Source organism: Salvelinus namaycush, chromosome 37, assembly GCF_016432855.1.
Source record: "Salvelinus namaycush isolate Seneca chromosome 37, SaNama_1.0, whole genome shotgun sequence".
Lineage (NCBI taxonomy): Eukaryota > Metazoa > Chordata > Actinopteri > Salmoniformes > Salmonidae > Salvelinus > Salvelinus namaycush.
In genome coordinates, this window is record NC_052343.1 from 8573616 (window position 1) to 8599593 (window position 25978).

At 43.9% G+C, this 25978-nt stretch overlaps 1 protein-coding gene across 1 annotated transcript; it reads left to right on the forward strand.

Annotated features, from left to right (window-relative positions):
* The first annotated feature begins 13724 nt into the window (after positions 1–13724).
* LOC120030890 (proline-rich nuclear receptor coactivator 2) lies at positions 13725–18107 on the forward strand. The gene is made up of 3 exons (XM_038976398.1): positions 13725–13860; positions 14438–14659; positions 15118–18107. The coding sequence occupies exon 3, from the start codon at positions 15144–15146 to the stop codon at positions 15612–15614; it is 471 nt and encodes a 156-aa protein (XP_038832326.1). The 5' UTR covers positions 13725–13860; positions 14438–14659; positions 15118–15143; the 3' UTR covers positions 15615–18107.
* The last annotated feature ends 7871 nt before the right edge of the window (positions 18108–25978 follow it).

The following is a 25978-nucleotide window of genomic DNA, read 5'->3' on the forward strand; positions in this document are numbered from 1 at the left end:
AGTAGAGGATAGCCCAAGGGTGAGTGACTCGACTGGGAGCCCGCCAGTGAGTAGGCCTGAAGAGAGGGATCCAGAGAGGATGAGTAAGGTTGGATTTCTTGCATTTATAGCCATGGTGATCAACTGCACTGCGCTGATGAAGTTGGATCTAGTAGTTGCAGCAGCAGATTTTAGAGCAGAAGATCTACATGAGGTTTTCAGAGAAGGGGTTCCATCCTCCCAGGCCAATGTCCTGGTGTACGATCGTAGATGGGGAGGGGGGGGTTGGGGATAGTGTATAGGTGCAGGGTTAGATGGGGGGGGTTTGGGGATAGTGTATAGGTGCAGGGTTAGATGGGGGGGGGGTGGGGGGTTTGGGATAGTGTATAGGTACAGGGTTAGATGGGGGGGGGGGGGTTTGGGGATAGTGTATAGGTGCAGGGTTAGATGGGGGATTTTGGGGATAGTGTATAGGTGCAGGGTTAGATGGGGGGAGTTGGGGATAGTGTATAGGTGCGGGGTTAGATGGGGGGGTTTGGGGATAGTGTATACGTGCAGGGTTAGATGGGGGGGGGGGTTGGGGATAGTGTATAGGTGCGGGGTTAGATGGGGGGGTGGGGGTTGGGGATAGTGTATAGGTGCAGGGTTAGATGGGGGGGGTTTGGGGATAGTGTATAGGTGCGGGGTTAGATGGGGGGGTTTGGGGATAGTGTATAGGTGTAGGGTTAGATGGGGGGGGGGGGGGTTGGGGATAGTGTATAGGTGCAGGGTTAGATGGGGGGGGTTTGGGGATAGTGTATAGGTGTAGGGTTAGATGGGGGGGGGGGGGGGGGTTGGGGATAGTGTATAGGTGCAGGGTTAGATGGGGGGGGTTTGGGGATAGTGTATAGGTGCAGGGTTAGATGGGGGGGGTTTGGGGATAGTGTATAGGTGCAGGGTTAGATGGGGGGTTTGGGGATAGTGTATAGGTGCAGGGTTAGATGGGGGGGGGGTTTGGGGATAGTGTATAGGTGCAGGGTTAGATGGGGGGGGTTTGGGGATAGTGTATAGGTGCAGGGTTAGATGGGGGGGTTTGGGGATAGTGTATAGGTGCAGGGTTAGATGGGGGGTTTGGGGATAGTGTATAGGTGCAGGGTTAGATGGGGGGGGTTTGGGGATAGTGTATAGGTGCAGGGTTAGATGGGGGGGGTTTGGGGATAGTGTATAGGTGCAGGGTTAGATGGGGGGGGTTTGGGGATAGTGTATAGGTGCAGGGTTAGATGGGGGGTTTGGGGATAGTGTATATGTGCAGGGTTAGATGGGGGGTTTTCGGGATAGTGTATAGGTGCAGGGTTAGATGGGGGGGGGGGGGTTGGGGATAGTGTATAGGTGCAGGGTTAGATGGGGGGGGGGTTTGGGGATAGTGTATAGGTGCAGGGTTAGATGGGGGGGGTTTGGGGATAGTGTATAGGTGCAGGGTTAGATGGGGGGTTTTGGGGATAGTGTATAGGTGCAGGGTTAGATGGGGGGTTTGGGGATAGTGTATAGGTGCAGGGTTAGATGGGGGGGGGGGGTTGGGGATAGTGTATAGGTGCAGGGTTAGATGGGGGGGGGGGTTGGGGATAGTGTATAGGTGCAGGGTTAGATGGGGGGGTTTGGGGATAGTGTATAGGTGCAGGGTTAGATGGGGGGGGTTTGGGGATAGTGTATAGGTGCAGGGTTAGATGGGGGGGGGTTGGGGATAGTGTATAGGTGCAGGGTTAGATGGGGGGGTTTGGGGATAGTGTATAGGTGCAGGGTTAGATGGGGGGGGGGGTTGGGGATAGTGTATAGGTGCAGGGTTAGATGGGGGGGGTTTGGGGATAGTGTATAGGTGCAGGGTTAGATGGGGGGGTTTGGGGATAGTGTATAGGTGCAGGGTTAGATGGGGGGGGGGGGGGGGGGGGTTGGGGATAGTGTATAGGTGCAGGGTTAGATGGGGGGGGTTTGGGGATAGTGTATAGGTGCAGGGTTAGATGGGGGGGGGGGGTTGGGGATAGTGTATAGGTGCAGGGTTAGATGGGGGGGGGGGTTGGGGATAGTGTATAGGTGCAGGGTTAGATGGGGGGGGGGGGGGGATAGTGTATAGGTGCAGAGTTAGATGGGGGGGGGGGTTGGGGATAGTGTATAGGTGCAGGGTTAGATGGGGGAGGGGTTGGGGATAGTGTATAGGTGCAGGTTTAGATGGGGGGGGTTTGGGGATAGTGTATAGGTGCAGGGTTAGATGGGGGGGGGGGTGGGGATAGTGTATAGGTGCAGGGTTAGATGGGGGGGTTTGGGGATAGTGTATAGGTGCAGGGTTAGATGGGGGGTTTTCGGGATAGTGTATAGGTGCAGGGTTAGATGGGGGGGGTTGGGGATAGTGTATAGGTGCAGGGTTAGATGGGGGGGGGTTTGGGGATAGTGTATAGGTGCAGGGTTAGATGGGGGGGGTTTGGGGATAGTGTATAGGTGCAGGGTTAGATGGGGGGGGGGGTTTGGGGATAGTGTATAGGTGCAGGGTTAGATGGGGGGGTTTGGGGATAGTGTATAGGTGCAGGGTTAGATGGGTGGGGGGGGTTGGGGATAGTGTATAGGTGCAGGGTTAGATGGGGGGGGGGGGTTGGGGATAGTGTATAGGTGCAGGGTTAGATGGGGGGGGTTGGGGATAGTGTATAGGTGCAGGGTTAGATGGGGGGGGGGGTTTGGGGATAGTGTATAGGTGCAGGGTTAGATGGGGGGGGTTGGGGATAGTGTATAGGTGCAGGGTTAGATGGGGGGGGGGGTTGGGGATAGTGTATAGGTGCAGGGTTAGATGGGGGGGTTTGGGGATAGTGTATAGGTGCAGGGTTAGATGGGGGGGGGGGGGTTGGGGATAGTGTATAGGTGCAGGGTTAGATGGGGGGTTTTGGGGATAGTGTATATGTGCAGGGTTAGATGGGGGGGTTTGGGGATAGTGTATATGTGCAGGGTTAGATGGGGGGTTTTCGGGATAGTGTATAGGTGCAGGGTTAGATGGGGGGGGTTTGGGGATAGTGTATAGGTGCAGGGTTAGATGGGGGGTTTGGGGATAGTGTATATGTGCAGGGTTAGATGGGGGGTTTTCGGGATAGTGTATAGGTGCAGGGTTAGATGGGGGGGGTTTGGGGATAGTGTATAGGTGCAGGGTTAGATGGGGGGTTTGGGGATAGTGTATATGTGCAGGGTTAGATGGGGGGTTTTCGGGATAGTGTATAGGTGCAGGGTTATATGGGGGGTTTGGGGATAGTGTATAGGTGCAGGGTTAGATGGGGGGGGGTTTGGGGATAGTGTATAGGTGCAGGGTTAGATGGGGGGGGGTTTGGGGATAGTGTATAGGTGCAGGGTTAGATGGGGGGTTTTGGGGATAGTGTATAGGTGCAGGGTTAGATGGGGGGTTTGGGGATAGTGTATAGGTGCAGGGTTAGATGGGGGGGGGTTTGGGGATAGTGTATAGGTGCAGGGTTAGATGGGGGGGGGTTGGGGATAATGTATAGGTGCAGGGTTAGATGGGGGGTTTTGGGGATAGTGTATATGTGCAGGGTTAGATGGGGGGTTTTGGGGATAGTGTATATGTGCCGGGTTAGATGGGGGGTTTTGGGGATAGTGTGTATGTGCAGGGTTAGATAGTGGTGTCTTTTAAGTGTCCAATCTGCACTCTGACCTGCGAAAGATGGAAATATGCAATACAGCATCTAGTCTGCCAGATTGCCACACGAAGAAGAAAACGCTGTTTGCGAGATGCTGGCCGAAAGGCAATTTTGTCAACTTGACCATCCCGCTACTCCTGCCATGTCAAACAAAAACTGACTCTTGGAGAATAAGTGCGCAACTGGTAAATACGCGCTTCCAGATAAACTATACAGTTCATTTGGAAAGTATTCAGACCCCTTGACTTTAACCATATTTTGTTACGTTAGACTTTTTCTAAAATGGATTAAATTGTTGTTTTTTTTCCTTCATCAATCTACACACAATACCCCATAATGACAAAGGAAAAACAGGTTAAGACGTTTTTGCAAATGTATAATAAATAAAAAACTGGAAATACCATATTTACATAAGTATTCAGACCCTTTACTCAGTACTTTGTTGAAGCACCTTTGGCAGCGATTACAGCCTCAATTCTTCTTGGGTATGAAGCTACTAGCTTGGCACATCTGTATTTGTGGAGTTTCTCCCATTCTTCTCTGCAGATCCTCTCAAGCTCTGTCAGGTTGGATGGGGAGCGTCGCTGCACAGCTATTTTCAGGTCTCCATAGATGTTCGATCAGGTTCAAGTCCGGGCTCTGCTGGGCCACTCAAAGACTTGTCCCGAAGCCAGTCCTGCGTTGTCTTGGCTGTGTGATTTGGGTCATTGTACTTGTGGGAAGGTGAACCTTCACCCCAGTCTGAGGTCCTGAGCGCTCTGGAGCAGATTTTCATCAAGGATCTCTCTGTACATTGCTCCGTTCATCTTTCCCTCAATCCTGACTAATCTCCCATTCCCTGCCGCTGAAAAACATCCCCACAGCATGATGCTGTCACCATGCTTCACCGTAGGAATGTGGGCCAGGTTTCCTCCGTACATGACGCTTGGCATTCAGGCCAAAGAGTTCAATCTTGGTTTCATTAGACCAGAGAATCTTGTTTCTTATGGTCTGAGAGTCTTTAGGTGCCTTTTGGCAAACTCCAAGCGGGCTGTCACGTGTCTTTTACTGAGGAGTGGCTTCCGTCTGGCCACTCTATCATAAAGGCCAGATTGGTGGAGCGCTGCAGAGATGGTTGTCTTTCTGAAAGATTCTCCCATCTCCACAAAGGTACTCTGGAACTCTGTCAAAGTGACCATCAGGTTCTTGGTCACCTCCCTGACTTTGGGGATAGTGTATAGGTGCTTTTGCTCAGTTTGGCTGGGAGGACTGCTCTAGGAAGAGTCTTGGTGGTTCCAAACTGATGGAGGCCACTGTGTTTTTGTACCCTTCCACTGTGTTTTTGTACCCTTGTACTCCTTGTATATGTTAAATATATGTTTTATATTTTCCCTTATTCATTTTCCCCCCCTAACCCTTCCCTACTTGGAGTAAACTAATGGACAACAATACTTATGCTTCCACTTCCAGTTTATACATACTACATACATTTCAGACAGTATATTTTACATTAATTATCTTTAGTTTTTTTCGTCCCAGCTTTCAGCTACCCTCTAACCCTCCCATCTATCTTTGAAGACCATCCAGTTGATTTCTAGCTGTCATATATTTTTACACTGTGCTGTGATGTTTCACAAAAGTTATGAACTATTCTCATAGTTTCTACAGATTGTACATTAAAAATGATCACCTTTGCTAAGAACATTATTATGTTATTGATCGATTGACTATGACTCATTAAATCACCCAGCAGTGCTATTTGCAGAGTTAGCTCTCAGTAAATGTTGGATTTGTGTTTTTTGTATATCGTATATCGAGGTGACTGAACTTACAGCAGGTGATAATGGTTGGGTTAATTTTTGTTCGTTTTTTTTCTGTTCTCCAAATAGCCTTTTAAAGTTTTTAAATTGTATAGAAATGCAGTCAATGAGCTTCAACTTTCAAAAAGAACCTCGCTAAAACTCGAACTCTAGTTACGGCCCTGCTGTGTCTATAGAAATAGGACATTCATAACCAGACAAATAGGTCACTTTTTTACGGCATTGCACCAGTGCCCCACTTTTTGCTTACATTTTGTTTTCATTTTATGAGGTTCTGAATGATCATCATTATTATTTTTTCCATCACAAATATCTGCTTTATGAAAGTACATTTCGGAATATGGGGGCTGGAGAAATAGGAAGTAAATTACTTTTTACAGAGACCCTTATTGACTTTAGTGACAATATTTCTAAATCTGCTTGAGGGAGATGACGGCCGAGTATATGCAATCTGCTTATTACACCACCTTAGGCTTCCTCTCTCTGTGTGGACCTGAAATATTTTTTGATTGACAGTTCACAGTAGACTACTTTTCTGTTCCTCGAAGGTACTTGGACCACTCATACATATCTTAAGTAATGCAAAGTACACAATACCTATTACTGAGTAAGGACTCATGGGTAATATCTTAGATTTACAGTATGACCACAGAGACATTTCAAAAATATGTTGAAACCTAGTGTGTCAACTGAGTTGTGACACTGCCACAAGGCAAGAAGACTTTCACAGACTGATGTTTTAAACAGTCACTTTAAAACATGCAATGAGGTACCAATTCATAAATGCTATTAAAAACAGAACATATGGGTCACAGACTGATCTGGGTCACAGACTGATCTGGGTCACAGACTGAACATCAGACAGCATCATCTAACATCTATATACATGCAAAATCCTAAGGAGAGCATGCTTTGTGCTTCAGAACCTAACAATCATGCTCTCACGTTCAGCATTTTCCTCATAACAGGTTTCAAACATATTGTGCAAATAATGATTTGCTCTATGATGCTCAGAAACCACAAGGTAGTGTTTTTGCCCTGTGTGGGGTGGACTGTATCGTAGTATAAAATAATACAAGAATAAAGGCAGGTGCTTACCTTGTGTGGATGCTTTTCTGTCAGTTCTGTTGTGGTGTAGGAGGAAGACAGACCAAACTGGTGATCTCGGCTACAGCGCCACTGAGTTCCATCTAACTCCTCTCCCCAGAACCAGTCGGTGACTTGAGTGAGAGTGAGTGAGGGAGAGAGAGCGAGAGAGACTGATGTCTGACCGTTTGCAGTCCCTGAAGTACTAACATGTTCATGCCTTCTGCCTTTTGGGCTCATTGTAATGGCTGGAATGGAATCAATGGAACGGTATCAAATACATCAAACATATGGAAACCACATGTTTGACTCCGTTCTGTTTATTCCATACCAGCCGTCCTCCTGTAGCTCCTCCCACCAGCCTCCACTGGTCCACAGAGACATTGGCATAAGTGTCAGCACAAATGTTGAAACATACTGTGCCAACTGAGTTGTGACACTGCAACAAGGCAACAAAACTTACACAGACATATACATTCTAAACAGTCACTTTAAAACATGCAACGAGGTACCAAATCCGACAGCATCATCCCTTGACTTTTTCCACATTTTGTTATGTTACAGCCTTATTCTAAAATTGATTCGTTTTTTCCCCCCATCAATCTACACACAATGTTCCATAATGACAAAGCAAAAACAGGTTCTTAGACATTTTTTGCAAATGTTTTAAAAATAAAAAACATGAAATATCACATTTACAAAAGTATTCAGACACTTTACTCAGTACTTTGTTGAAGCACCTTTGGCAGCGATAAGAGCCTAAAATCTTCTTGGGTATGACCCTAAAAGCTTGGCACACCTGTATTTGGGGAGTTTCTCCCATTCTTCTCTGCAGATAATCTCAAACTCAATGGATTTGGAGCGTCACTGCACAGCAATTTTCAGGTCTCTCCAGAGATGTTTGATCGGGATCAAGTCCAGGTTCTGACTGGGTCACTCAAGGACATTCAGAGACTTGTCCCGAAGCCACTCCTGTGTTATCTTGTCTGTGTGCTTGGAGAATGTGAATCTTTGCCCCAGTCTGAGGTCCTAAGCACGCTGGAGCAGGTTTTCATCAAGGATCCCTCTGTACTTTTCTCCGTTCATCTTTTCCTCAATCCTGACTAGTCTCCCAGTCCCTGACGCTGAAAAACATTCCCACGGCATGATGCTACCACCACCATGCTTCACTGCAGGGATGGTGCCAGGTTTCCTCCAGATATGACGCTTGGCATTCAGGCCAAATAGTTAAATCTTGGTTTCATCAGACCAGAGAATTCTGTTTCTCATGGTCTGAGAGTCTTTAGGTGCTTTTTGGCAAACTCCATGCAGGCTTTACTGAGGAGTGTCTTCTATCTGGCCGCTCTACCATAAAGGCCTGGTTGGCGGAGTGCTGAGAGATGGTTGTCCTTCTGGAAGGTTCTCCCTGAGTGACCATCGGGTTCTTAGAAACCTACCTAACCAAGTCCCTTCTCCCCCGATTGATCAGTTTGGCCGGGTGGCCAGCTCTAGGAAGAGTCTTGGTTGTTCCAAACTTTTTCCATTTAAGAATGATGGAGGCCACTGTGTTCTTGGGGACCTTCAATGCTGCAGAAATGTTTTGGTACCCTTCCCCAGATCTGTGCCTCGACACAATCCTGTCTCGGCGCTCTATGGACAATTTCTTCAACCTCATAGCTTGGTTTATGCTCTGACATGCACTGTCAACTGTTGGACCTTATACAGACAGGTGTGTGCCTTCCCAAATCATGTCCAAACAATTAAATTTATCGCAGGTGGACACCAGTCAAGTTGGAGAAAAATCTCAAGGATGATTAATGGAAACAGGTTTCACCTGAGCTTAATTTCGAGTCTCATAGCAAAGGGTCTGAATACTTGTGTAAATAAGGTATTTTTTAAAACCTGTTTTCACTTTGTCAGTGTAGGGTATTGTGTGTAGATTGAGGAAATTGTATTTTTTTTCTTCATTTTAGAATAAGACTAACGTAATAAAATGTGGAAAAAGTGAAGAGGGCTGAATATTTTCAGAGTACGGTCGCACACCTCATTTACCCCAACTACCTCATATCCCTACGCATTGACTCGTTAGTGGTATTCCTTGTATATAGCCTCATTATGATTATTTTGTGTTAATATTTCCTTTTTTTATTTAGCAAATTTTTCCTACTTTTTAAACTCTACATGATCGGTGTCCCCCCCCCCCCCCGCGGGATGGTTGAGGTAAAGTGCACTAATGTGATTAGCATGAGGTTGGAAGTAACAAGAACATTTCCCAGGACATGGACATATCTGATATGAGCAGAAAGCTTACATTCTTGTTAATCTAACTGCACTGTCCAATTTACAGTAGCTATTACAGTGAACAAATACCATGCTATTGGTTGAGGAGAGTGTACAGTTATGAACTTGAAAATACATTCATAAACCAATTAGTCACATTTGGGCAGACTTGATACTTGAACATTTTGAACAGAAATGCAATGGTTCATTGGATCAGTCTAAAACTTTGCACATACACTGCTGCCATCTATAGGCCAAAACATAAATTGTGCCTAAACAGCAATAATACATTGTGGCCTTTCTCTTGCATTTCAAAGATGATGGAAAAAAATGCATGTTTTTTTCCTTTGTATTATCTTTTACCAGATCTAATGTGTTATATTCTCCTACATTAATTTCACATTTCCACAAACTTCAAAGTGTTTCCTTTCAAATGGTATCAAGAATATGTATATCCTTGCTTCAGGTCCTGAGCTACAGGCAGTTAGATTTGGGTATGTCATTTTAGGCGGAAATTTGAAAAAAAGGGTCGGTAACTCTGTATTGTTGGGAATGGACTCATCATAGTCTAAAAGAATAAAGGCAGGTGTGGATTATTTTCTGTTAGTTCTGCTGTGGTGTAGGAGGAAGATAGACCAAACTGATGACCTCAGCCAGTGAGTTCCACCTATCTCCACTCACCAGAAACAGTCAGTGAATGAGTGAGAGAGAGTGAGACACTGGTCTACGATGAGAATATACTGAAACTGCTTGGGGAAGGATGAAGTCAAAAAGAAAGGGAAGCCATACATTTATGTCACCTGAGATAGATTACACATTTAGGAGCTGAGCATTACATTTTACTATCCATGTTTACATTTACAAATTCTACAGGTTCTAAAGTCGTACAGGCCATGATTAATGGTCATAAGAGATTTATTTCAGGGCGGGCCATCGCTCTGTAATGTCTTAAATAATGTCCTCCTAACACATACAATACTCATGAATGGAGAGGTTGGCTACCCCCCCATCTCTCCAACCTCACCTTTCCATTTCTCCAATATATTTATACATTTATTAATTTCCCCAATATGCAGTAAACGCTACCGTTTGCAGTCCCCGAAGTACTAACATGTTCATGTTTTCTGCCTTTTGTCAATCCCATTTGCGCATTAAAAGTTCAAATGGTGCCTAGGGAGGAGACAGAGCACTCACTGTGAGAGTTCAGGATGTGTGAAGAAACAAGGTTAAAGAACAGAAAAGACAGAGACTGTGACCTCTGGCTAGCCACAAACCAGCCAATAGTGATGCAGAAATTGCCTGTTAAGTGCAATGAAATATTGTGTTTACTCCACAGGGGTTGATAATAATAGACTTTTCACTGATTCTAAAGTACTGCAGCCTTTATTCAGTATGGTACCATTTTCTTTTTATACAACTGAGAGCTCGAAACCCCAATTGAATATGATCTGTTCTTTATGCTCATCCCTTGTGGCATGATTGTGTCAAGATTCCCTCGTTGTGCAAAAGTTGTATTTCCTGCATATTACTCAATACAGAAATAATTTTCACAGTGACACTGAGTTTTTACTATGACAACATCATCTAAATTATGGTCATGCACGATGAGACAACCAGGATGTAATGTTTTTTTAAAGCAAGAGGGGGCGACACTAACTAACAACCAGTTAGTGAAGAAAAACTATCTGTAAGAACTACTATACCAATTGGAGGAACTCAAGAATGGTAAAAGTTTGTAGGGGAAGTGGCATGATTGAGGCGAGCAGAAGTTTGTTGCGTACTGTTGCCAAGAAATAATACATTTTTAAAATCCCACAGGGAAGGAAATTACAATACTTTATTAGCCTATCAAAGTTAAGAAACTGTCAATTAGGAGATATTAAATTAATAACATGTTAATATATTCTATTCAGGTTCTAAGAGCTAATTTGCCCATAGGCAATCTGAAATAATTAATGTTTTACTATTTTAGCTTTACAACACACATGTTATACAATATATTGAACACATTTAGACTGAAAAAGATGGTCTGGTCCGGTATTGACCCACTCACTAGAGTCGACCATGTCTGATGTAAAGGCAGTATACTATCCTCCTCTTCACTGCCCTGTCAGTGACCTGACCAATTTGGCTGGGCAGAGGGAGGAAATCTGATTACAAGCAGGCAGCTAAGCCCCTCCACTTTTTCATTTCTGGCATTGTCTCAACAGGTGCTCAAGCTCAGCATTTGGCACCTACTATACCTTTTATGGTTATTAATTGAATGATTTTAAATGTTATACAATAAGCTAAATAACATTAGTCTCCGAACCCAGAACCAAATACAAAAAGTATCTTCTCCTTATACATTCAATGAGAAATAGCTTCAGGCCAGGTTTCATACTTTTAAGGCCATATTGCTGAGTGATGTCTCAAGATCAAATTTCCTCCCACTCTCCCACCACCTCTCTTAAAGAGAGAAAAAAATGCACGGATATGACCCCTCACTTAAAGTGTAGTCTGACCGTGTCCTATTCCCTCCTTTCAGATGAATGGAACAAAGTCAAAGTCATTGTGTTACAGTTGGTTATTTGCTTACAACAGATTACCTAATGTAAAACGCAATTGCAACAGCCTGTTGGGTTTCCTTTCAGCTCTTTGTATGTATCACAAAACAATATATTTGTAGTCATTATTAATTCTACACAAACACACCCAACCTCTTGCCCAAAATAGGGTGAGAGGGATTGCTTGTGTTCCCATGTCAGGAGAGTTTGACAACTTGGATTATGTGACATCCTGCGTGTACCTCCTCTATACTCCTGTGTGACCTAGATGAGCCTTCCAATGACCTAAATTCCATACTTAGCTTCTGGCCTGGGGAGGCCCAACCTTTGCAAGGACTTGTCACAGGGGTGTGTAGTACACACTGGGTACTCACTCAAGGTATACGGGTTGATAGACTGGCAAAATGTTGCAACAACACTCTTTTACAGTGAGATACACAGATGAGTGTTAGACGTTGGTCGAGCACAGTTGGAATTCGTCCCTTGTAACCATTATACAATTGTTTTATCCCGTAGACTTGGACCTGCTATAAATATTTAACACGTAAACCCAGCCTTCAAAATCTAGAACAGTATGTTCTATAATAAGTCAGACTCAGTGTATACTGTTATCACTGTACTATTACCACAGATTATAAACATGCTCTGATGTAAAACATGGAAGCTGAAATCAGACACAGGCGAGACATATTTATTGTCCTCATAAAGGTTTGTTGTTTGAGGTCTGGTCTGAGGTGCTGCTCTCGTCACTGGAAACAGAAGATATCCTCCTATAATTGTGTAAAATCAGGGCAGATCTCCTTACGTGTCCTGAAATAAACCGCCACTGTCAGGCGGCTTGGAGAGAGCTCCATGACAATGGCAAATGCAATTACCCCAAACGAACCAGACACTGTGTACAAATGGATAGTATATTATCAGAGAGGATGCAGCACATTGACACCTAGTGGTATGATGGCAGGAAACGGTTTATAAATCCGAGCTTTGTGGTTTCTAGTGTAACATGTTAGGACTTGCACTATTGTTGTTCTATGTTCCCAGCCAAGTTAACGTTAGGTAACATTTGCAATGGTAAAATTAGGTCAAGTTTAGGGGCATGTCATTTGAGTATCTTATCAAACAACAGAGACAACATGAAACACACAGATACTGAGTGAGAAAATACTGTTAATAACAGACCTACATCTTGACAGTGGCTGACTATAGAGCCCAAAAACAAAAAAAAATATATATACATATGGGCCACCATAGTGACGCAGTTAGGGGTGGGGTTTATTGAGAGTGCAACTTTGTGTAACACAATCAAATAAAAGGTATTTCACCTTATGATCTATGGTCAATAATCCTGAACCCAAAATACAGAACAACATATAAAGGGAATAAGCTATGGGGACTTTTTTACTATCTTGAGCAAATATCTGAGAAATTACTGAGACGTGGGCCCATTGTTAGCAGGTAACTGATGACAGTCATTTGCCCAGTCTTGCAAAAGCCTGTTGCTGCTGCTCTCTTCCTTTCCCATGAATCACCACCCACCCACTACTACAGGAAATCCGGTTAAATGTTGTTTCTTTTTTTCAAATAAGTGAGAAACCATATTATATCGTAATAAAATACAAATACAAGCCACTATAAATATATTAAGAAATGCTGTTATATTCAGGAATAGACATTGCCATGGCTGCTATTGAGTTGGATTACATAATACTGAACCATTGAGAAGCCAATCATATCATAATCTTAGAAGGAATTGATCTCTGACAGATTCTCTCACAAACTTGTTGTTGATAAAAGACTGTGCGTGATGACGTAGTGCACACAAATTACTTTTGCTGTTCAATTCCCATGTACCGAATAAAACATATTTAAACGGGGTTCCATCGCATTTCCAACTCTACTGATGGTTTTGTCACAACACATTTTACATTACATAGCGAATGTGCCCACTCTGGTCGTGACACGTGCACTCTAGCCAACAGTTTAGCACAAAAAGGTTGTATGGAAACCTGGTTATTGTAGGCTACTCAAATGATTTAGTAATGTAGGTCTACATATCATGACATATTTTGTCAATTGTTCATTTGGAACCCCAGTATTAGCTTTTGCCGAAGCAGCGGCTATTGAATGTCAGGTTTGAAAGACACATACATGTCGATCTGTTTTATTTTATTTGAATCTAAATGGTGGTTTTCTTGATGCTTTACCACTTCTTCATGGAAATACCCTCAACAAAGGGTGGGAGGTTTGTCTTTTCGCGTCAACTGTCTGGCAACAGACGTGAATGCGTCTGTGAATCGCCTCTCCGATTGGTCCTTCGGTGACAGAGTTGTTGTGATTGGTCAGAGCTCAGCTTGCGCAGCTACATATACCTGCCCCAGCTTCCATTTTGTTGCAAATCAGACAGTCGAGAGGGAATAGAGATATACACACATTTCTAGATATAGCAATTTCTACATTCAGAGCGTTCAGACGTCAATTCAACAATCTCTGACAAAGGGCTTTTACCAACTAAGCCTGAGGAAGTCGGTAAGAGCCGGTGTTAATTTAGCTAGAATTTGTGACGCCATATGACTTATGAGTGGCGTTCTTTGTTTTGTTGCCAGAGAAGTGACCTAGATAGACGGCTATTTACTTACAATGATAATAAGAACCCTGAATACATTTCACTTTAGTAATGTTAACAAGCACAAATTACGGTTAATCTAGGTGTATTTAAAAAAAATATTCAGCTAAAGTGAACATCGATCGATTGAACATCAATCGCTCGATTTCTACACCAAGCTAACGTAACGTTAGTTGACGACGTTCGCAGTCTTCCATGCAAGTGAAAGCATTATTCGCTGTTTACGTGGTGGCTTTACATAGCTAAACATGGACGCTAGTTAGCCACCTGCTTTATTTTCCAGTAAACCAATATGCATTATGTTGCTACCAGTTTATGAATTTTACCAGACAGTTTGTGGAATGTAGTTAGCTTTGTGAAGATGCATGTTTGTTACATGAAAACTGTCCCCATTTTCAATTTGTAACAACAGTTTACATACTTGGAGCAGTGTCGTTCTATTTACCCGAAGTATTTCTAAAAAAAAAAAAATGTGTTTAGATCGGCTTCTTTGAGCATTTTCGTGCGCTGAAGTGAATTGATGTTCTACTCGGCTTCACGGGAAAACGACGCTCATTGGCACATGACAACTCCAGATCTTGCTGGACCTAAAAGTGCAGCGAGAAGTAGACCGAAGGCTACTTCGAGGACCTGGAGCCCAATTGGAAAGGAGAAATTAAGAAGGAAACATCTCTGCACATTCAACTTTCTAACAACAAAGAGGTAGGCATTGGCTGCTACACTGTTTTTGCTGTCGGGTGGGGGAAGGGCTGATCTTTTGCACGTAGCCAAATTGAGCTCATTGAAGTAACTTCAGTAATGCACATTTGTTCCAGCAGTCTGTTAATTATATTTTGCCCGTCATTATATTTTTCCCGTCTCAAATATGAACTACGCATATATATATATATATAATATATATTTTTTAACCATATTGTTAAAGCAATGTTGTCAACAGGGGACAATTGTCATGTTTAATTGTTGGGCTGCAGGTAACGTTAGCTTAGCATTAAGAGCGTTGGACTGCCGCTGGTTCGAATCCCTGTGTTGAATAGGTGAAACATCTGTATGCCCTTGAGCAAGCCACTTGTAAGTTTTGGATAACTAAATTGTAAATGTTAGAAATGAATTGCTTCAATGTTTTTGTTTTGTTTCTTAATTTAAATGTATTCCTCCTTCAGGTGACACATAGTCTGGAAAGTACAGTATGGGAGGTGGAGAGAGGTACAACATTCCAGTGTCCCACCCAGAGCGCCCATTGCCCAAGAAGAACCATCAGCTGGGCCGGGCCAAGCAGAGAGTTGTCCGCGATCAGAATGGAGTGACAACCGTAGCATCCTCGGGGGCGGCGGGAGGTCCTTACCAACATGGCCACCGCAAGGGCGCAGCCTACCCCTGGTTTCCAGAGGCGCGGCTGGCCGCGTCTGCTGAGAAGAAAAACACTTCTGTCCGTTTTGCCAATGCCTACGATCAGAATTGGGAGGGCGCTGTGTCTCACCTGAACACACTTCTGGCCACCCAGTGTGGCGGCCCGAGCTATGCAGGGGCCAAGTTCAGCGAGCCACCCTCCCCCAGCGTGCTGCCCAAGCCCCCCAGCCACTGGGTCCCCATGGGTACTCGTGACAGCAGGGAGATGATGGCCTTCCAGCTGAAGAGCCTCCTCAAGGTGCATGCCTAGAGATGGACTCCCATAACCTGACCTTTCAAAGCCAACGTGTGAACGAAGGCTCCTACCTGCCTTGAACGCCCCAGCGTTGTAATATACTTTTGGCTATTTTAGATTGAGGTATTCGAAGGGTGGTAGGCATGTTGTAGGGAAATCTCTGCAGATGTTTGTCACCCTTTCTTTTTCTTTCTTTTTTTTGAGAACCACAGGTATTACAGCGCTGCAGCCTTGTTGGTGGGGGAGAATGCTCTCATTGGAGTCTGTTTCTGTCACTAACGATGAACTGGATATCCTTCGTATTCGTGCTCTGTTTTTTTGTTTTGTTGTTTTTTTGTTGGCCGTTATAGCAAGTCTGTGGGCTTTTCTTCCCAAACGGTAGGGTTGGATACTGTTAGTCATAACATGTTAATGCAGTCTCATTCACAGTCCATTTCTGTGGACCGGTAATTCTTTGGCACGTTAAGTTCTGTTAATCATTAAGGATTTCACCTCTGACAACCTAGTGCTGCCTGAAGCACAATTTACAATAGTAGCATTTTTTTTTTGACTTACTGTTTTCCCTCTGGTTTTGGGGGGATGTAAAATCCGCTGTTCTGCAGGGAAACCAGAGCTATCTTTCAGGAGGGAATCCGCTGTAGTAGTGAGTACAGGTCACAAGTATAACCTCAAACTGAAGTGTAGAGGCCATGGCACACAGGCCTTGGACGTTCAACTCCTGTACTTTTTTATTGCGCTGTGCGCTCTGCACTATGGCAGTTGTTCTGGTCCAAGGCCTGCAGCTCTATCATACAATTATTTTGTCTATTTGTGATGTGGTTATTAATCAGAGTCAGTTTTGTCTTAACCAAACCAATGTCTCTTGCTGTAATTCTTTTTCACCATCTCTCCCTTGTATGTCTGACGTGGTTACCAGTGCCATATCAACCACGTTGGCTTGCGTGGCACAGAGAATTTCGTCCTCTGGGTGACTTTTTTTCCAACGCAATCAGTACTGCTATTAGCCACTTTCAAACTATCTCATTTCCTACTGAAACCCCACACAGTAAACAATGCAGAGGAGGGCCAGATTCAACAGGAACGTGGAACTGTACGTTTCACAACCTCGATCTCCTATGCCATGGCCCTGTTTGCTGTGTGGCAGTTTCTTACGAGGAAGTGCAACGTTGAGAGAAGTGCATAACGTGGCACAGAGGACGTTAGGCGCAAGGCCAGTGTGGATCTGTTTACATTTAAAGTCTCCAGAAGCAATCTCCAGATACTCACTGCTTCCTGCACCCTACTCTTCTTGCACTGCAATCAAAATAGTTTTTATAAGTTACAGGCTGAGAGGCCCTTTTATCAGTGGGTGGTTAATTGACTATCTCCCTCTAGGTTCTAATTTGAGGGGAGGCCGTCTTTTATTTTCTTTGCAGAATGGGAACTGTAATGGCCATCTTAGAGACGACAAAACGGAGCTCACGAGCTTGAAATAAGTTAAAGAAAAAGAGCCATGTAAATAATGAAATGTGTAAAAATACTTGTAGCATATGTACATTTAGCAGTGTGTTTTTAAACCTGCTTTATAAAGTATTTTTTAGTAATAACACTGAATGTATAAGTCATGCTAAGGACATGTCTTGACTTCAAATACTGAATATTTTTGTAAAAAAGAATCTGCCTATAGCATTTGTCAATACCCCTTCACTGTGTAATGTCTAATCTTCCACATGTTTTATTTTGTATTGTGCACAGTGTAGGGCAAAAAAATGCGCTGTGCAAAAAAAACTTAGCTTACATTTGACCTTTTGAGGAGACTTCGATATGTGTGAATTGTTACATTTTAAGTTTCCAGGTGTGCTACAGCCTGAATACAGCCACTGGGGGCTGGTTTCCCAGACAGATTGACCCCAAACCTGGCTTAAAACCACTATTTCAATGGATAGTCTCCATTGGAATTTCTTTTTTTTCCAGGACTACTTATGATCTGTCTGGAAAACGTGCCCTGAATTGAGTTGTTCGACTTGATTGTACCTGCATTTTAACCCAACATTGCGAAATTCTGTTGTTGATCAACATTGATTTATATTTTGTGATTAGGTAATGTTATTCATTGACCAAAAATGTGTGTCTTAAAACCACCTTCAATTATCTGCTGTTCTTCTGCCAGAAGATACTTGAATTTGGCCCTATGTTATTGTCAACCTGTTTTCATCTGCCGTTTTGATCTGTGTGTTTAAATGCACTGACATTTTTTTTAAAGAACAAAGATGTGTTCTTTTGGTTTCTGATAATGATTCATACATGTATAAGTCTCTTTGTCCTAAATTTGAAACTCAAGGGTTTCTCAACAAATTGGCTTTTAATTTGTCCCATTTGTTTACTGTCACCAATGAATATGAAATTATGCCACATGTCCAGACTTGATTCAATTTGACTTAAAAAAAAAAAAGGAACTAAAGCACTGTTTTAATTGGTCTAATCAAAAAGTAAACCCCAAAAAATAAAATCCCTTCCCTTTCCCCCCTACTTTGTGTCTGTCTTTTTCTGAATTATTTCAGGATAGTTAAGGATCTCTTCACACTAGATCCACTGCAATTTGCATACCATCTGGATAAGAGGAATACCTATGTAAGAAAGACTATATATTTTTTCCTACAGCTCAGCCTTACAGGCCTTGGTACCCTCCAAGCTTATTACGCCCTGGGTCTGCACCCCGCCCTGTGCAACTGGGTCCTGGACTTCCTGATGGGCTGCCCCCAGGTGGTGAAGGTAGGTAATAACACCCCCACTACGCTGATCCTCAACACGGGCCCCACAGGGGTGCCTGCTCAGCCCCCTCCCGTACTTCCTGTGTGGCCATGCACGCCTCCAACTCAATCAAGTTGGCAGATGACAAGTAGTAGGCCTGATTACCAACGATGAAACATCCAACGGGGGGGTGAGGGCTTTGGCGGAGTGGTGTCAGGAAAGTAACTTCAACGTAAACAAAGGAGCTGATCATGGACAGCGGATGTAATACACTCACATCGAGGCCGCAGTGGAGAAGGGGGCAATCTTCCAAGTTCCTCAGCATACACATCACTGACAATCTGAAATGGTCCACCCACACAGACAGAGGTGGAGGTGCAACAGCGTCCTGTCGGGCTGTATCACTGCCAGGTACAGCAACTGCACCATCTGCAACCGCAGGGCTAACTAGAGGGTGGTGCAGTCTGCCCAACAGCGCCCGGTGTCACAGGAAGGCCAAGAAGTTCAAGGACCTCAGCTGCCTCAGGCTGTTCACCCCGCTATCATCCAGAAGGTGAGATCAATACAGGTACATCAAAGCTGGGACCAAGAGACTGAAAAACACCTCTCTCTCAAAGGCAGCCCCCACCCAGTACCCTGGCCTGAACTCGGTCGCTGTCACAGGCCGGCTTCCACCCGGTGACTCAACCCTCCACCTTAGAGGCTGCTGCCCTATGTACATAGACACTGGTCACTTTGTTTACATAAGGTTGTACCCAATTCATGTTAACTCAGTAAAAAAAGAAACGTCCTCACTGTCAACTGCGTTTATTTTTAGCAAACTTAACGTAAATATTTGTATGAACATAAGATTCAACAACTGAGACACAAACTGAACAAGTTCCACAGACATGTGACTTACAGAAATAGAATGTGTCCCTGAACAAAGGGGGTCAAAAGTAACAGTCGGTATCTGGTGTGGCCACCAGCTGCATTAAGCCCTGCAGTGCATCTCCTCATGGACTGCACCAGATTTGCCAGTTCTTGCTGTGAGATGTTACCCCACTACCAACAAGGCACCTTCAAGTTCCTGGACATTTCTGGGGGGAAGGGCCCTAGCCCTCACCCTCCGATCCAACAGGTCCCAGACGGGATTGAGATCCGTGTTGGCAGAACCCTAACATTCCTGTCTTGCATCAAATCACGCACAGAACGAGCAGTATGGCTGGTGGCATTGTCATGCTGTAGGGTCATGTCAGGATGAGCCTGGAGGAAGGGTACAACATGAGGGAGGAGGATGTCTTCCCTGTAACGCACAGCATTGAGATTGCCTGCAATGACAGCAAGTTCCGGTGATGCTGTGACACACTGCCCCAGACCATGACGGACCCTCCACCTCCAAATCGATCCCGCTCCAGAGTACAGGCATCGGTGTAATGCTCATTCCTTCGATGATAAACACGAATCTGACCATCACCACTGGTGAGACAAAACCACGACTTGTCAGTGAAGTTATTTGGATTTTTATGAATTATCTTTGAAAGACATGGTCCTGAAAAAGGGATTTTTTTGCTGAGTTTATATACTGTATTCTAGTCAAATCAAATTTTATTAGTGACATGCTCTGAATACAATTACAGTGAAATGCTTACTTACAAGCCCTAACCAACAATAGTTAAAAAAATAAATATATATATATATATATGAGTAAGAATAAGAAATAAAAGTAACAAGTAATTAAAGAGCAGCAGTAAAATAACAATAGCGAGACTACACAAGGGGGTACCGGTTAGTTGAGGTAATGTGTACATGTGGAGTTATTAAAGTGACTATGCATAGATGATAACAACAGAGTAGCAGTGTAAAAGAGGGAACGCTGAGCTGCAGTCATTGAATATCATTCTCACATAGGTGTTTATTTTGTCCAGGTGGGCAAGGGCAGTGTGGAGTACAATAAAGATTGCATCATCTGTTGGGGCGGTATGCAAATTGCAGTGGGTCTAGGGTTTCTGGGATAATGGTGTTGATGTGAGCCATGACCAGCCTTTCAAAGCCCTTCATGGCTACGGACGTGAGTGCTACAGGTCGGTAGTCATTTAGGCAGGTTACCTTAGTGTTCTTGGGCACGGACTATGGTGGTCTGCTTAAAACATGTTGGTATTACAGACTTGGAGAGGTTGAAAATGTTGACCTATTTAGAGGTTTTACATCGGCTGCGGAGAGCGTGATCACAGTTTTCCGGAACAGCTGGTGCTCTCATGCATGTTTGTTATTTGCCTCGATGCAAGCATAAAAGTAGTTTAGCTCATCTGGTAGGCTTGTGTCACTGGGCAGCTCTCGGCTATGCTTCCCTTTGTAGTCTGTAATGGTTTACAAGCCCTGCCACATTCATCTAACGTCAGAGCTGGTGTAGTACGATACGATCTTAGTCCTGTATTGATGCTTTGCCTGTTTGATGGTTCGGAGGGCATAGCGGGATTTCTTATAAGCTTCGGGGTTAGAGTCCCGTTCCTTGAAAGCGGCAGCTCTAGCCTTTAGCTCAGTGCGGATGTTGCCTGTAATCCATGGCTTCTGGTTGGGGTATGTACATACGGTCACTGTGGGGACGACATAATCAATGCACTTATTGATGAAGCCAATGACTGATGTGGTGTACTCCTCAGTGCCATCGGAGGAATCCCGGAACACATTCCAGTCTGTGCTAGCAAAACAGTCCTGTAGCTTAGCATCTGCTTCGTCTGACCAATGTTTTATTGATCGAGTCACTGGTGCTTCCTGCTTTAATTTTTTGTTTGTAAGCAGGAATCAAGAGGATAGAATTATTGTCAGATTTGCCAAATGGAGGGAGATCTTTGTATGCATCTCTGTGTGTGGAGTAAAGGTGGTCCAGAGATTTTTTGCCTCTGGTTGCACATTTAACATGCTGATAGAAATTTGGTAAGACGGATTTAAGTTTCCCTGCATTAAATTCCCCGGCTACTAGGAGTGCCGCCTCTGGGTGAGCTGTTTGCTTATGGCGGAATACAAAAAATACAGATAACTCTAGGTAGACAGTGTGGTCTACAGCTTATCATGAGATACTCTACAATAGGCGAGCAAAACCTCGAGACTTCCTTAGATAGTGTACCAGCTGTTAATTACTAAAATACATAGTCCGCCGCCCCTTGTCTTACCAGACGCCGCTGTTCTGTCCTGCCGATACAGCGTATAACCAGCCAGCTGTATGTTGATAATGTCGTCGTTCAGCCTCGACTCCGTGAAGTATAAGATATTACAGTTTTGAATGTCCCGTTGGTAGTTTAATCTTCCGCGTAGGTAATCGATTTTATTTTCCAAAGATTGCACATTTGCTAGCAGAATGGAAGGAAGTGGGGGTTTATTCGATCGTCTATGAATTCTCAGAAGGCAGCCCGCCCTCTGGACCCTTTTTCTCTCCCTTCTCTTCACGCAAATGACGAGGATTTGGGCCTGTTCCCGGTAAAGCAGTACATCATTCACGTCGGGCTTGTCAGACTCGTTAAAGAAAAAAAGGATTCTGTCAGTCCGTGGTGAGTAATCGCAGTTCTGATGCCCAGAAGTTATTTTCGGTCATAAGAGATGGTAGCAGCTACATTATGTACAAAATAAGTTTAAAAAATAAGTTAAACAATGCAAATAAAATAACAAATGCACACAATTGGTTAGGAATAGGTAAAACGTCAGCCTTGTTCTCCGGCGCCGTCCTATTCAACTATTGCTGAACATAATATTCTATCCTACGTTTTCTTCAGAATTATTACATATTCTATCCACATACTGTCCATAATATGCATACAGTGCATTTGGAATGTATTCAGACCCCTTGACTTTGTCCATATTTTGTTACATTACAACCTTATTCTAAAATATATTAAATTGTTTTTCCCTCAATCTACACACAATGCCCCATAATGACAAAACAAAAACAGTTTTTTAGACATTTTTGCTAATTGTCAGTACTTTGTTAAAGCACCTTTGGCAGAGATTACAGCCTCGAATCTTTTTGAGTATGATGCTACAAGCTTGGCACACCTGTATTTGGGGAGTTTCTCACATTCTCTGCAGATCCTCTCAAGCTCTGTCAGGTTGGATGGGGAGCGTCGCTGCACAGCTATTTTCAGATCTCCAGAGATGTTAGATTGGGTTCAAGTCCGGGCTCTGGCTGGGCCACTCAAGAACTTTCAGAGACTTGTCCCCAAGCCACTACTGCGTTGTCTTGGCTGCGTGCTTAGGGTCGTTGTCCTGTTAGGAGGTGAACCTTCGCCCCTGTCCGAGGTCTTGAGCACTCTGGAGCAGGTTTTCATCAAGGATCTCCCTGTACTTTGCTCCATTGATCTTTCCCTCGATCCTGACAAGTCTCCCAGTCCCTGCCGCTGAAAAACATCCCCACAGCATGATGCTGCCACCACCATGCTTCACCGTAGGGATGGTGCCAGGTTTCCTCCAGATGTGATGCTAAAGTCAGAGTTTCATTTTAAAAAATTATGCACCGAATACAAATCTAAAGTTCAATGGGTTTCCAGTACATTTTCAACTCAACTGATAGTTTTGTCAACTGTTTTGTTCAATAGCAAATGTGCCAACACTGGGCTTGGCACGGTTTGTGCGTCGTCTAGTCTACATAATGAGTTTATGGTTGAGAGTGAGAATATTTTTACTTGTCAAACGGCAGTCAAGTACCGATCATCTTGTCACCAGAATAAGATCCTCCATATTTATTGGAAAGCAGCATCAAGCTGAAGTTCATTTATTTCATCTGTTGCCTAATGATATGGACCACTCATGGATCATCACGTGACTCCAAATTTACTTCGATATGAGTTATATACTCTCTTCTCTGTATACATCAATAATGTCGCTCTTGCTGCTGGTGATTCTTTGATCCACCTCTACACAGACGACACCATTCTGTATACTTCTGGCCCTTCTTTGGACACTGTGTTAACTAACCTCCAAATGAGCTTCAACTCTCCTTCCGTGACCTCCACCTGCTCTTAAATGCTAGTAAAACTAAATGCATGCTCTTCAACCGATCACTGCCCGCACCTGCCCGCCCGTCCAGCATCACTACTCTGGACGGTTCTGACTTAGAATATGTGGACCACTACAAATACCTAGGTGTCTGGTTAGACTGACTCACATTAAACATCTCCAATCCAAAATTACATCTAGAATTGGCTTCCTATTTCGCAACAAAGCATCTTTCAATCATGCTGCCAAACATACCCTCGTAAAACTGACCATCCTACCGATCCTCGACTTTGGCGATGTCATTTACAAAATAGCCTCCAACACTCTACTCAACAAATTGGATGCAGTCTATCACAGTGCCATCCGTTTTGTCACCAAAGCCCCATAGACTACCCACCACTGCGACCTGTACGCTCTCGTTGGCTGGCCCTCGCTTCATACTCGTCGCCAAACTCACTGGCTCCAGGTCATCTACAAGTCTCTGCTAGGTAAAGCCCCACCTTATCTCAGCTCACTGGTCACCATAGCAGCACCCACCCGTAGCACGCACTCCAGCAGGTATATCTTTCTGGTCACCCCCAAAGCCAATTCTTCCTTTGGCCGCCTCTCCTTCCAGTTCTCTGCTGCCAATGACTGGAACGAACTGCAAAAATCACTAAAGCTGGAGACTCTTACCTCCCTCACTAGCGTTAAGCACCAGCTGTCAGAGCAGCTCACAGATCTCTGCACCTGTACATAGCTCATCTGTAAATTAAACCATCCAATCTACCTCATCCCCTATACTGTATTTATTTATTTATCTTGCTCCTTTGCACCCCAGTATCTCTACTTGCACATTCATCTTCTGCACATCTATCACTCCAGTGTTTAATTGCTATATTGTAATTACTTCGCCACCATGGCCTATTTATTGCTTTACCTCCCTTATCTTACCTCATTTGCACAGACTGTATATACACTTTTTCTACTGTATTATTGACTGTATGTTTGTTTATTCCATGTGTAACACTGTGTTGTTGTATGTCGAACTGCTTTGCTTTATCTTGGCCAGGTCGCAGTTGCAAATAAGAACTTGTTCTCAACTAGCCTACCTGGTTAAATAAAGGTGAAATAAAAATATATTTTACACCGCTGTTTCCCGCATCATTTATTTTACCGACACAAAACGATCCCATCATGTTGAACAAACAAATGAGCTGTCGGCGTTTATAAAATTACACTGAAACTTCCTGTTTATACTTTACTTGCATAAAAGCTGGATGGAAACATGGTTAGTAACTTTCCATCAATATACAAATAGCCTTTGCACTTGCCTGTCTGTACAGCAGTGGAAGTCAGGGCCTTAATACTGACCAGGGGGCCCACGACCCATATTATTTCCGATGGGAAAGGCCCCAAAAGCGTAAGTCAAGGCAAAATATGTAGATTAGCAGGTGATTTGCTTTAAAAATACAAAATGTGTAGAAATGCAGTTTGACCACTGGTAGTCATTGCATAGGCAAAAAATTAAAATGAGTTGTAGAAAATAGGGTATTTTATACATCACTCTCCGGGGGGTGTTTCGAGGGAGTTAGGATATGCAAAAAAACAAATTTCCAATTCACACATGCGTATTAATATACACTTGTACATATGTGAAATAGGACTAATTTAAGCACCCCACCCGCGCGCATTGACCAACATTTATCCATTCTAATTTGGTGTTCGTTCTCCACGGATCAGTCTGGCCTCGACCTAAATGATCAGTAACAATTTAACAGGGTGGATGTGAGTTCCCATTGTATTCAAGCTGGTTGGGCAGGTTTATGCTAGAACATTCACACCTGGCCCAAAAGGCAATCCACAAGCAGTTGTCTGGACTTCAGAGCCGTGGAAGTGAACAGAAAAGTTAACGTTCACTCAGTTGCAAATTGCAATGTATTTTATACAAACCGATAATGATATCAATTAGAAAAATGCAACTTAGATTTTCCATAATGGTGCCCATCACTAGTAACATTCTTAGTAAATACACTATATATAGAAAAGTATGTGGATAACCCTTCAAATTAGTGGATTTGTTTATTTCAGCCACACCTGTTGCTGACCGGTGTATAAAATTGAGCACACATCCATGCAATCTCCATAGACAAACACTAGCAGTAGAATATCCTTACTGCAGAGCTCTGTGACTTTCAACGTTGCACCGTCAAAGGATTCCACCTTTCCAACATGTCAGTTCATCAAATTTCTGCCCTGCTAGAGCTGACCCGGTCACCTGTAAGTGATGTTATTGTGAAGTGGAAACGTCTAGAGGTGCTGAAGCACATCTGTCCTATGTTCCAAAATCTCTGGAAGCAACATCAGCACAACAACTGTTTGTTGGGAGCTTCATGAAATGGGTTTCCATGGCCGAGCAGCCACACACAAGCCTAAGATCACCATGCGCAATGCCAAGTGTCTGCTGAAATGGTGTAACGTTCTCTGGAGTGATGAATCACGTTTCACCATTTGGCAGTCCGACGGACAAATCTGGATTTGTCAGATGCCAGGAGATGCTAACTGCCAACTGTAAGGTTTGGTGGTTCTGGCTAGGGGTGGCTGACCCGGTAATAGATAAGTGTACCTAACAAACTGTCCGGTGTCTCGCCCGTACTTTCAAGGGAGCGATATCTTTGTACAAGCCAAGTGATTAAGAAAAG

Coding starts and splice junctions, on each gene's coding strand:
- LOC120030890 (XM_038976398.1), top strand. CDS start 15,144: ATGGGAGGTGGAGAGAGGTACAACATTCCAGTGTCCCACCCAGAGCGC.